The sequence below is a fragment of the Mya arenaria genome, chromosome 11 (assembly GCF_026914265.1).
Source record: "Mya arenaria isolate MELC-2E11 chromosome 11, ASM2691426v1".
NCBI lineage: Eukaryota > Metazoa > Mollusca > Bivalvia > Myida > Myidae > Mya > Mya arenaria.
The window spans coordinates 14,302,625-14,315,917 of record NC_069132.1 but is presented as its reverse complement, the minus strand read 5'-3'; the positions used below and the strand labels follow the sequence as shown (position 1 = coordinate 14,315,917).

Here is a 13,293-nt window from a genome sequence, read left to right as displayed (position 1 = left end):
AACAAAAGTCTCAAACATTGATTGGTCACTGACAAAGACAAGGAAGCTGCAGTGACAACAATGGAAAGTGTAACGACGACAAACGAGGCACACTAAAGGGAATGGAGATTTTGTTCTGACAATGTCACCCACAACAATACTAGGAGAGAATATAACAGTGGCGTGACATGGTAGTAAGAATAACAACAGAAGTGGTTAAAGCATTGATTTAAAAATTAGTTTAAAAAAACGAAAAACTACAACTGTCCTTCAAAATTTCAATAGTTACTTATAATTTTTGGAAACAAAATGGCTACTCAAAATATAACTATTCTAGTTTTTCTTGTATTTGTCTATATATGCATTTGAGTTCAAGTATCTGTATCATATCAGAAAATTTTGTATCAGCATGCACGGATACATACACTGATAACTGTATTGTCTCATACAAAATGAAAACACATTTTCAAAAATTACTACAAGATTTAACAAATTACAGGTTAAGAGGCCATAGAAAAAACTAGTAAATACAGATTCTTGTATGACAAACTTGTTCAGAATCAACTTTTACCCTTAATACAATAATATACGAGAGTAACATACAAGAGCATGTCGACCAGAATACAAGATCAAGCAATAGCAAATACACTTCCTCTACGTTCATTTATATTTACTCTCAATAGCGAAAATTCCTTACAAGTCTTATCTAAAATTCAGGGCTAGAAATTTGACACTTTGCTTAGAAGCATTTTTTTAGCAATACGCCAGTTTATATTTCATTATATTACGCCCGGGACACTTGTTTACAAGATCACAATGAACCAACGTAGCGTAACACTGCAGTATACATTATATATGGTGAAGATCTCTTCTATTATAACAACTTTCAACAGTTATTGTGTGTTTAGGTTTTAAATAGAGATAATACCAAGATATCATATAGATCTTTACTGATATATTATAATCAGCTTGCAAACATGAAACATAAGAGCCCCAGGGAATGTGTTTACGATTTATTGCCAAACCACAAGTTTAATACACACATATTTTCATCTATGTCAAACCTTGTCTCTGAAGATGATATTCTTGACACCTAAAGGCAAGGAACTTATAACAGTGTGATATGAAAAAATAAATGTGAAAGTTTAAAAAAAAATGCAGCCGATCACCAATTGAAATACTCAAAACATATTTTAGAAAGCTAAGAATATCAGAAATATGGTTGTCAAATTGTTCATAAACAAAGCTAATATAGATTGCAATTTGCAAGCTTAGGCTTTTATTGCAAGCGACAGTCTGAATACAGCTTTAAGACCAACGGCTATGTTAGGACATTCTTGCATACTGGACGTGTATTTCAGATCGTGTGACCAGTGCTGGAAAAAAACGTCCTACACCCCTGTGTTATTTCTTTTACTGTATGGTTTATGAAAAGTATACTATGCCATTTTAATTAAGAGCAATCAAATAAACAAGTTTGCAAGCAAGACTTTTAATTAAAATCTAAAATAGATAATCATATAAATGTGATTTTTAGAGGAACTATTTGACGCCAATAGTGTTTTAAAATTACTGCGCTTTATGATGTCAGTAAACAGCATGGCACACGCTTTTTGGTAAAATGTACAAAAGTGTGTTCTCTATGTCGATGTTTCCACAAATTGGCAATGTTAGATATGCAAGAAAAAATATCAATCATGTCGTTACTGGCTCACACGCGTGCCCTCTAGTCGGATTTTTCTATCAGTACCGAAAATATATGATAGATACTTATAGTCTGAATACAGCTTAAGACCAACAGCTATGATAGGTCATACAGTACTTAGATCGAAGGCACCAATACAATATCACCATCCATTCCTATATATGACCAAGAGACTTTTGCAAAGATTCTCTCATTTTGAAAGGAAGAATTGTTGAAATAGCAGACATTGTGGTGGGTATTTATCATGGATCAAACACCAGTAGCCTTCAGGACTACTATCGTACAAAAGTTACTTCAAAGTTTATGATAAACCAAGATCACCCTTTCCTCACATTAAATGAATCATGTTCAAATATTGAGCTGTTATACATCAAGTTACTATACTAATTATCTCTTCAACTGAATGTTTATTCAGATAATCGGTATGACTATTGACAATATCGAGGCTTTCCATTCATCAGTACAATCTTGCGCATAACTCCAATACACTTTACCAAACATTTTTCAAATTTAAAAGTTAAATTTCTGCTGACAGTTCAAATTGAAATCAAATATTTGATTAAGAATAAAAAGCAGATCAAAATATGATAGATTTATTAAAATAAATTAAAAAAGTAACCATGAAAAATGTAGGTAAAGGTCAACCTCACTAAATTAACAAATCAGGAAGATGAAATAATACATAGAACTATTAACAAAAGCTACATTTTACTTGATCAAAAACAGATCAATCTGTTACGAGGTATCATGAAATGATCATTTTAAGAATGGAATGATTAATTATTTCATGTATTATGGACAGGGCAAGAAGACAATGTGACGTGCAGTGAGGGGAATTCCACAGTCGACAGGGTCGGGGGAAGTCCTTATCTGACATCGGAGATCCGCACAATTACTAGGGATACAGGACTGTCAGTAGAATAAACATCCAGACACAGACCATTTTTCAACCGGTGAGCTTTTGTAACTTAATGCAACAACACAGCATGTGTTGATTCAAATTTTAATAACCAGTTCTTATGTTTCATGCCACAGTTTTTCGTAACCAGTCGTTTTCATGGTCTTCACAATTAAACAAGATTAACTAATTATTTACTGCAAGCTCAATTATCAATAAAACATATGCTGACATGATGACAATGAAATCATTGGCTGTCAACATCTGATTGCATGAACTCATGCTTAATTCCTAATGCAGTTGTGGTCACGGTGAGGCTGATTTGATCGATACCGCAAATGTAATCTCTTCAATGGTCCAGGCATTTTGTCACGCTTGACACTGTTCACATTGATTTCTTGTCACAATGTCTTCTTAAGCATTTTATTCTGAGCATTTGACATTTTTCACTCTTAAAAGAAACCATTGCAGGTTCTAAGGTTTTCTTTGTTTTATAATATTGACTGACTGATGGTCAATGAAGCATAATTCAATTTTTAAAGCACATCAGACTGCTATTAGTTTACAACATGACTATTTGAAATGATGAAGCCTTTAAAAGTAAAACTATTAACCCAACAAAAGTACTGCATGCAGATCCAAGCTAGTGGAATGAATGTCCACCGAACACAAGGTATACATTTATAGCCTGAGCTGGGCATATCATCATAGTGAACATGTGGACCAAGTTTCATATTAATGCATTGACACATCAACACAACAACAACAACGACGATGACAGTTTTGACGTAAAAGCTACAACAATACCTAGAAAGACAAGCTAAACATGACCAAGACATTCTTTTTCTGGACAACATTTATCATCAACATACATTTACTTTTTATAACAATAATCCCACTTTTAAGTTGCAATTAAATCGATTAATAGTGCAGGTGTGAATGTGTTAAAGACATTATGGATTTCCATGGACTATTCTTGAGATGATCAGGCTTTGACAATTTGGCAACAGCTTGCCTAGCCCATTGAACAGTGAGTAATCTTCATCAACCGTCAATATTCACATTTCATAAGGTAGGAGATCGAATTAACACAGTGCACCTGCTATAACCAAAAAACGTATGAAAGCCTGGCACAAAATACTTTGTCCACATTTTGCTTTAAAATTAATTTCTTCAGCAGACAAAAACCTGAAGACCAGCTTATATAAAACATCTAAGCCTCAAAACAAAATTTAATTTCTTACAGTTTTGACGAGGATGAAAATATAACTGATCATGTTGTGTCAAATAAAACCTTCAAGCCACAAGATAATGTTAAAAGCAGAAACATTAATTATGACAGTAAAATGTCAGTTTTACATAATACTTTATTACTTTTATATGCAGTAATAACATATTTTTACAGTGACATTTGAATAACTGGTGAAGTTTCATGGTCCCATTTCTTTGGCATTAAATTTTGTCTACAAATCAATTGTTTGAAGTTGCTTTTTCCAGTAAGCAAAAAAAGCTCTTCCCCAAAAGAAAACTTGTTTTGATCCCTTCCTACTCTGTCATTCACAATTTGAACATGGATGTTACTGTTATCAACAAAAAACTTCAAACAATATGTTTAACAGAGAAATATCTGTAGAAAGTCACCCTTTGACATAAGAAAAACAACGGAACACATGTAATACAGGAACATTCATGACACATTATTTCAGTGAAACCTTGTATCGCACTGCTGGTAACTCTGCCACTTTGGAATACTACTATGGTCATGAAATATTTTATTCAGTAGGCACTGATTATCATTGGTTTTTGATCCAATAGGTTGACTATTTACCTTTATATGCAATGAAATAAATCTCTGTTTATATGGGTCACCCATGAGAAATTCATTACTGATTGAAAATGCTGTAATCATTCGAGAAGCATTTAAGCCATATAGATAACACACAAACGAGTAAGTGCCCGTGGGTTATTGCATACCAAATGTATCATAACTAATGTTTACTTTTGATATTTAACTGTCATAAATTAGTGACGCTGTTGGAGCAGTGGCACATGCCATCACACAGTGTAGCGTATAAAATGACCAGATCGATCACTCTATTGTCTTAAGGGGGCAGAGTGGACAGTAGGCAATAAGTGACTAGATAGAAACACAATTGTCAATAAGCAAACATCATTTCACCACTTTTTATGCCTATATAATGAACACCTCTTAAATATTCAGAACAAATAATTTCCACATATTTAGTCAAAATACAAGAAGAGAAACATCAAATGATCATAACTTTTGTAGCAAATATCAAAACACAAGGTCAAAAAGGTATTTTAACAACTGTTATGATGTATTCTTTCATATTTTGCTGGTCAACAAACATTCACTAGGCTCAGGCTAAGGCTGCAACAATATATCGATAATCTGTCCACGATATGTCCATATATATTGATAAATATCGATAATCTGTCCATGATATGTCCATATATATTGATAAATATCGATAATCTGTCCGACGATAACGAATTTCAGCATGATATATAATATCGATTTATAGCAATATGTTTTTGAAAGATGATTTTTCCTTTAATCATTATAAAGTTCCTCCCAAGTTGATAACAGCTTTCTGTTTCATAACCATCATTTTTAAAACACTGTAGTGTTCATAAGCATTTATTACTGTTTATTTTTTAATGTTTAATAATTTCTAAGTGGTAACAGACAATAACTTTAACATTAATGGTTTGTGCATTTGAGCTAATAGTCTTGGATTTGTTATCCTTATTCAAGTTAAGGGCCTTCCACAGTGCAAAAGTCATTTTGAGGACCAAAACAAAAAATGCTTATTTTTTTATTTTTTGTTTAGTTTTGAGGTTCAATTATTAGCAAGCATAATACATACATCCATTGCTAAATCTGTAGGTGTAATTAGAATGTGAGCAAACTCTACAAAAGATTATTTTATCAGATTTGCAATCAAAAAGCATTTGTATTTTTACAAAATGAATAAGAATTTTTGAGAAAGATATTTGCATTTTTGTAACCAGGAAAATTATTTTTTTCCACTATCTTTCAATATTTTAATGGATATCTTTAATATTTGAACAGATATCATCAAAAACCCACAAGACATTGTGGATTGGGTATAATAATATTTAATATCCAACTTTTCCGACAAAAAAATGTGTATATGCTTTTTGATCCAAAATCTGCATTTGTTAATTTGGTCAACTCCTCATTACCCCAAAACATGTCGCAAAGGATGTTAGTGTTACTAATGAAACAAATTGTTCCTCACAACTACATAAAACATGAACTTTTAAAAAGTTTTCATTTTGGGGTTTCAAAACTCAATTATGCACTGTCGAAGACCCTTAAACAGTTTTCTTATCATGGCTGGTTTATGTTATTATGAAAATTAAAAGCAATAAATTGCAATAAATGACAGTACAGTATTTGGCATATTCAGCCATAGTTCATGATATATAATTGGTTTGTTATTTCAGCATAGCTATTATCATGCGTCCTTCAAAAACTGGAGGGATACTTGTAACCAACTCTTTTTGCCAGTTATTTTCATTTTATTTTCATTTAAAAAATTCAAAACTATTCGTTTAGACATTTTTGTGTTATTAACCATGTGACCATCACATTCCATATGCAGTCTGTCACGCTAAATTTCACACCAATATCACCTTCAATCCAAGTGAAAAGCCTATGTTTACTTGTGCAAATAATTGTATGTGTTTAAGGCATATTTATTCAAAACTACATAAAGAGGTATGAAAATTCAACAAAGAAAGTGATCTTGATATGATTGTTATATATTAAATGTGCCAGTACAGTTCAGTATGTGTACCCAGACACGTTGTTCCCTTATTGAAACAGAGAAGGGATCAAATGTCTTGGTGTTTGCGCTCATGTCTCTGCAATTATAACTCAGGCATATTCCCATTCAGAAGGCTTTTGGTGAAACTGAAGGCCAAATTTTTTAGCACTTTGTGTAACACACCATTGAAGTGAGACCGGAGGATTAACCTCGGCTACAGGAGACCGGTCAGGCTCTGATGACATCACCTTGGTACAGTTTGTATTGCCACAACATGTCTTCCCAAATTAAATGATGGCTTGAACAAATGTGTTCAAGCTTCTTTCCTATACTACGAAAGATTTACCTTTTCCAAGAAAGCATTCGCCCATTTTGTAAAAGTTTTCTTTTGTATGTAGACTCGTTCATCTCGCAGGGCATTAATCCTGCCAGACTCGAAATTCTGAACGTCCCGAGTCGACATTGTCACGTTTCTCTCCCCTACACTGGCATTGGGACTGAAAACATACAAATTAAAATGTGATGCACATCAAACAAATGTTCCTAACCTTAACCGCAACACATGCACTTCAAACTGAAGCATTTATTTTTTTGAAGCAATATGTAATGAAATTATAATTAATATGAACTAGAATGTTTACATTCCAGCAAAGTTCAAAAAATCAATATAGTTGTTTCATGAGGGTATTAAGATATTTTAAATAAGTGCCAAAGTTTAAAGTTAAAAACATTGATATATTAAACACCTGGCAACAAATACAGAACATGGGCTATGGTCTCACAGAGAATCTCAACAGCATTAGTCTAATTGAGCACACAAAAGGCTTTGGACTCAAGGAGCACCTTTAAGGCATTGGTTCCACAGAGCACATAAAGGGCATTGGTCTAATGGGGCATCTCAAAAGCATTGGTCTCATTGGGCACCTCAAAGGCATTGGGTCTCAAGGAGAACCTCAAAGACATTGGTCCCACAGACCACCTCAAGGGCATTGGTCACACAGAGCACTTCAAGGGCATTCATCTCATGGGGCACCTCAAGGACATTGATCTCATGGGACACCTCAAAGGCATTGGGTCTCACAGAGAACCTCAAAGGCATTGGTCCCACGGAACACCTCAAGGGAACTGGTCACACAGAGCACCTCAAGGCCAATGATCTCATTGGGCATCTCAATGGCATTGGTCTCATGGGGAACCTCAACAGCATTGATCCCATAGAGCACCTTAAAGGCAGTCCCACATATCACTTAAAGGCATTGGTCCCACAGAGCACCTCAAAGGCATTGGTTCCACAGAGCACCTCAAGGGCATTGGTCTAATGGGACATCTCAAAGGCATTGGTCCCACAGAGCACCTCAAGGGCATCTCAAAGGCATTGGTCTCATGGGGCATCTCAAAGGCATTGGGTCTCACGTAACACCTCAAGGGCATTATTCTCATGGGAAACCTTAAGGGCATTGGTCTCATGCCAAGCCTCAAGGGCATTGGCCTCATGGGGAACCTTAAGGGCATTATTCTCATGGGCATTGGTCTCATGGGGAAACTCATTGGCATTCGTCCCATAGAGCACCTGAAGGAACTTGGTCTCATGGGGCATCTCTAAGGCATTGGGTCTCTCCAAGCACCACAAGGGCATTAGTCTCAAGGGAAACCTCAAGGGCATTATTCTCATGGGGAACCTCAAGGGTATTGGTCTCATGGGGAACCTCAATGGCATTGGTCTCATGGGGAACCTCAAGGGCATTATTCTCATGGGGAACCTCAAGGGCATTGGTCTCATGGGGAACTTCTATGGCATTGGTCCCACCGAGCACCTCAAGGGCATTGGTCCCACAGAGCACCTCAAGGGCATTGGTCCCACAGAGCACCTCAAGGGCATTGGTCTCATTGTGCATCTCAAAGGCATTCGGTCTCACGGAACACCTTAAGGGCATTATTCTCATGGGGAACCTCATGGGCATTGGACTCATGGGGAACCTCATGGGCATGAGTCTCACGGGGAACCTCAAGGGCATTGGTCCCAAAGAGCACGTCAAGGGCATTGGTGTCATGGGGCACCTCATGGGCATTGGTCTCATCTTATGGCTATTAACAATTCTTTTAAGTTCAATTTCAGTATGGTATATTTCAATAGGTTATTGAAGTATGCAATGGACATACGATATGAATTGTCTAGTATTTCCGCAACTCTTCTTGTATTTCCTAAAAACTTTGATTCACTTATTGACATGTAAGAAATTGCAAGGATCTAGTTTCCCTGAAACATTAAATCAATAATTAATCAAATGGTATAACAATTATGTGAACATGGTACACTAATCACAAGTGAAACTAAAATATCTTCTTAAATGTTATCAGTCAAAACATTGATTACCACAATCTATTATTCACACACAACAATAGATGATCTCTGTGTCTCTTCAAGAAATTCAGATTTGATCCAAGTACAGTAGCATTGTAACATTTATTATTATTTAAACTCTACATTTTAAGGTCACCAAACTGTGGAATGTTTCAACTCTGTTAATTCATGACAGGTGAATTCAATATCAATGAGTGAATGCAATGCAGCGTTAATTGAAATACTGGTACGCAATAAAGCTTTACTATAGTGCCTTGTAAGTCTATTTAAAGAAGTTGGCTCAGTGTTTACAGTTTTGTGTGTAAATGGCATTAATCTCCTGCAACTCTTTGTAAAGTGGATAAGGCTGAAATTTGAATACTGGCGAAGCCTTAGACCTTCCACAAAGGGTGCTTATCAAACCATGTCGGATATTATTATGTTCCACAACATGGTAGTACTCTTCAAAACTGAATATATTAGATCACACTCGGCTGAATAGTTAAACCAAACAAACAAGTGACCGGTCAATGGGCATCCCCCAACTATACACACACCCCATTCTTTTCAATATAACAATTGCTAAAGAAAGATTCAATTATGTCACAATTGTTTTAGTGTTTCAAGACTTACTGAAATTCGAATTGAATTTTTATTTCAATTTCCATAACATAGACTCGGGTATTAAATAATGATACAAACAATATCACTTGAAGGCTCTTAAATAAATTCCTGAAGTATTTCAACAAAATGATAATCCTACATGAACTTGAACAAAAAATCTCAATTATATATACTTACAATGATATATACACTGTTTACTTTTAATATCAACAAACCTTTTTGACCAGAGTGATGGGACATGTTTGTGTTAGATGTCTTAATCAACATCCATCCAACGTTTAATCTATGGTATATAATATTTATATACAGGTTGGAGTTACAGCCAACTTTCGAGTTCTATAAACACATGATTAAAACACCTGATCTTTTTTTCAGGAACAGAACAGTCTAAAGTCAAAGCGAAATATGACACTGGCAAAGATTACAACATCACCAATGCTTATGTAAAATCACATGATATACATTATTTTGTACAATTGACCTGAAATTATAGGCTATATTTTCCTGGAAAAAAAACCAGGCTCCCTAAAAATACAGGGTGTTTTTTTATCACAAGCTACAATTTAGCTTGATGGAACTAGGGGTTACCTAACTGAGAGATTTAGCCAAACTTCCAATTAAGTCAACATTGAAATGAGGACCAAAAAGAGAAAATATCCCTGGTCCTGGAGTCTGCAATAAAAAGTTTGGGATCTTGAACCCTGCAGAATATTAGAGTATACATGTATTTCTTGGGTCAGGTCTGTCAGTTCCTGTATATATGTCATACTTTTATATGTGCAACATCCTGTTTACAACACAGGAACCAACAATGTCAAAAGTTATGCATTTTTTAAGTTCTGATGAATGTATCAGGGTTTATACAACTGTGGTTTAAAAGTGTTTTAAGACCACTCATTGGTCTGCAGCGATGCAGAGGATTGACAGCAATAGAAATTAGAATAAATAAATGTTAATTATCTTTTTTGCTTTAAAAATCAAAGTTTTAATAGCACATTTTCAGATTAAGAATAGATTCTTATTCAATAATACCTAACAGACAATAACAGAGAAACAAGTGGAGATAAATTAACATTTGTCGACACCTAATCCTACTTCTACTTTCACTTTCACATTAGCGCCAGGAGTTGCACCCCTTCATAGTCATTTCCACATGTACACTATTTTCATTTAAACTCGATTAACACGCTTTAGTTAACCATTATTCATATCCAGATTTGTCAGAAATACTTAAATACTTAAGCGAAAATAGTGGCTTGTGTTGTCATCGCTTAAAATGATCAAAATTACCAAATATTTACATGTCCTTTATATGGAATTTCATTTGACATTTCGTTCAATTTTAGCGGGTCAATGTCCCAATTAGGACAATAAATAATTGACGTTAATACCCACCAAAAATACAAATGCCAGCTTCAGCAGCCCAATGAAGGACCAAAGTATGTATATTAATTCCTAAACCGACGTATGTCCATATAAATACACAATAAATCCAGTGTAACACGGCTCTAAAACTTCCAATACTTTGTAAAATGGCCGCTAGTCGTACCTGTCAAGGTGTGTAGTCTGAGCGCAGCGCCCTCTATTGTCAACTATGGGAGCTATTCACGGGGGGCGTGGTCACGGGTGTGATAAAAATTGATACCGTTTAATTTTCACTTCTGTGGATTTTCAATTAAGTATAGGTAACATCTTGAGGGTTGTATAATGGTTATGAACGGTTTACAGGGAAGTGAAAATAAACTCATGAATACATATTCCACAGAGCATAAAAATCATTACATACATTTAATTAATGAATAAAATTAATGAATTAATAAACTTATCAATAATAAACTTATCAATAAATAAATAAATGAATGAATGAATGAATGAATGAATGAATGAATGAATGAATGAATGAATGAATGAATGAATGAATGAATGAATGAATGAATGAATGAATGAATGAATGAATGAATGAATAAATAAATAAATAAATAAATAAATAAATAAATAAATAAATAAATAAATAAATAAATAAATAAATAAATAAATAATGAATATGGATGGATGGACACTCCTACATTTCTTGTTATTGTGGATTTTCCTTCTTTGAAAATAGCCATTATAACCTGTATTTTTTATGTTTTTTATTTAAAGAAAACATATCCAAATAAACATGGGATGAACAGACAGAGAGACAGACTAAAAGACAACATCCCATTAGACTGCTGTAACTGGTATTGAGGATCATTATTTATGGAGTTAACTAACATAATTGTTTTGTGGCCTTAAACAATAAGTTGAAGTATTAGTCAGTGCAACATAAAACAATTTTTGAGATATGACAAAATGCACAAACCTGCTGAAAAAATTAACACAACTTTCTATGTCAACCAGGGGCCATAATTTGTATAAAGGATGACATAGAGTTGTCTAACTTAATTGCCGGATTGATCTGAGTGCTAGGGAAGTATCAAATCAATTGTAAGAACAGTTTTTGAGATACAGTAAAAAGTGCCACGGTTCAAACAAAACTTTACCAAACTTCCTTAGTCAATCAGGGGCCTTAATTTGTATTAAGATGACAGAGATGTCAAACTTCATTGTTTGATGGACCTTAACACTTGTGTGAAGTATCAAGTCAACTGAAGGAATTATTTTTGAGATAAGGCTAAAACTCCAAATTTGGACTAAAACTTTAACCAAACAAAGTCAACCAAGTGCCATAATTTGTATTAAGGATCATGTACCGTTGTCTACCTTAATTATCTGATGGTCCTGAACAACTGTGTGAAGCTTCAGGTCAATAGAACAAAAGGTGTTGCAGGTAAATGGACGTCCTAAAACTACCCGGGTCAGCTAACAGCCAAAATTATTTTTAGGGTTATATCTAGTTATCTAACTGAAGTTTTTGATGGCAAAAAACCCTCTTTATTCTTTGAATAGTTTAGATAATAAAATTGAAAGAGAGATAGACAAATGGGCAGAGATCCCTCAGCACAAACAAAGTACAATGATTCCATAAACAATTGGCTCATAACTTATAACATTTATGACAAGCATTTCAGATCATTCTGTGTTTTTAATCCATCTGTCATCCTTCTTAAGGCCTCCTCACACATAGGCGAATCCATCAAACGCAGCCTGGCGAATTGGATAATTTTGTCAATTCTGGCTAAAATTGACCGAAACTGTTTGAAAATTTGTTACACAATTTGAAATATAACGAAAGGTAAACGTAGGGGAACTATTTGTTGCGAATGATTTACAAAGTGTGACGAAAGGTTACTGTTATTCGCTAAAATGCGTTGGATCGCGCGAACAAATGTTGTTCATTCCGTAAGCGATAACGAACGCAAACATGCAAACCAAAGCCATCCGAAGCTTTCCGAAAGCGTATTTCCGCATCCGTCCGTTACCGGACACTGTACACGACTGGCAAAAACCAGGTTGGGTCAATTTGCCTTCTAACTTTGTCCGACACCACATCTTTTTGCTGTTTGACTGTTGTTTGATTTTCAACTTTTTGTAAGTAAATCCCTGTGACCCCTGTGGTCAACGTGGCCTCCCCTCTTACTCAGGTTATGTTGTCCTCATGTCAACCTGTTTGTATGACCAGGAACCCAGATGTCCTCGGTCAAGAAGGAAACAGCATAGATAGTAGTCTTTGTGGTACCACCCGTCCCCTATCCGCTCCAGTTCTGTTGTCTGCTCCGAATGCTTCATCCAGTTCACAGGCCATCACACCACGTAGTCGGTGAAGCACATAGAGACGTTGTCAGTGATGTATATGATCACTGTATTTGCTGCTTTTGTATCATTGTATGTATGTTGATTACATCTGAAGTCCTTTTTCATTAAAGAAATTTTGTATATATAATTTCTTGTCATAGTACATTACTTCTCTTGTACTCTTGTCACAATACTTCGGGTATACTATTGT

At 34.9% G+C, this 13,293-nt stretch overlaps 1 protein-coding gene across 4 annotated transcripts in view; it reads right to left on the bottom strand.

Moving 5' to 3' along the window:
• Nucleotides 1-10,913, bottom strand: part of LOC128209239 (spectrin beta chain, non-erythrocytic 2-like) — a 107,134-nt gene extending 96,221 nt beyond the window's left edge. For all 4 annotated transcript variants that reach the window (XM_052913182.1, XM_052913185.1, XM_052913183.1 and 1 more), the window contains exons 1-2: nucleotides 10,761-10,913; nucleotides 6,747-6,897 (exon numbers count right to left, since the gene is read on the bottom strand). In XM_052913182.1, coding sequence (XP_052769142.1) covers nucleotides 6,747-6,863 — 117 coding nt within the window. In that variant the 5' untranslated portion in view covers nucleotides 6,864-6,897; nucleotides 10,761-10,913. The remainder of the gene's footprint in view (nucleotides 1-6,746; nucleotides 6,898-10,760) is intronic.
• Between the last annotated feature and the right edge of the window lie 2,380 nt (nucleotides 10,914-13,293).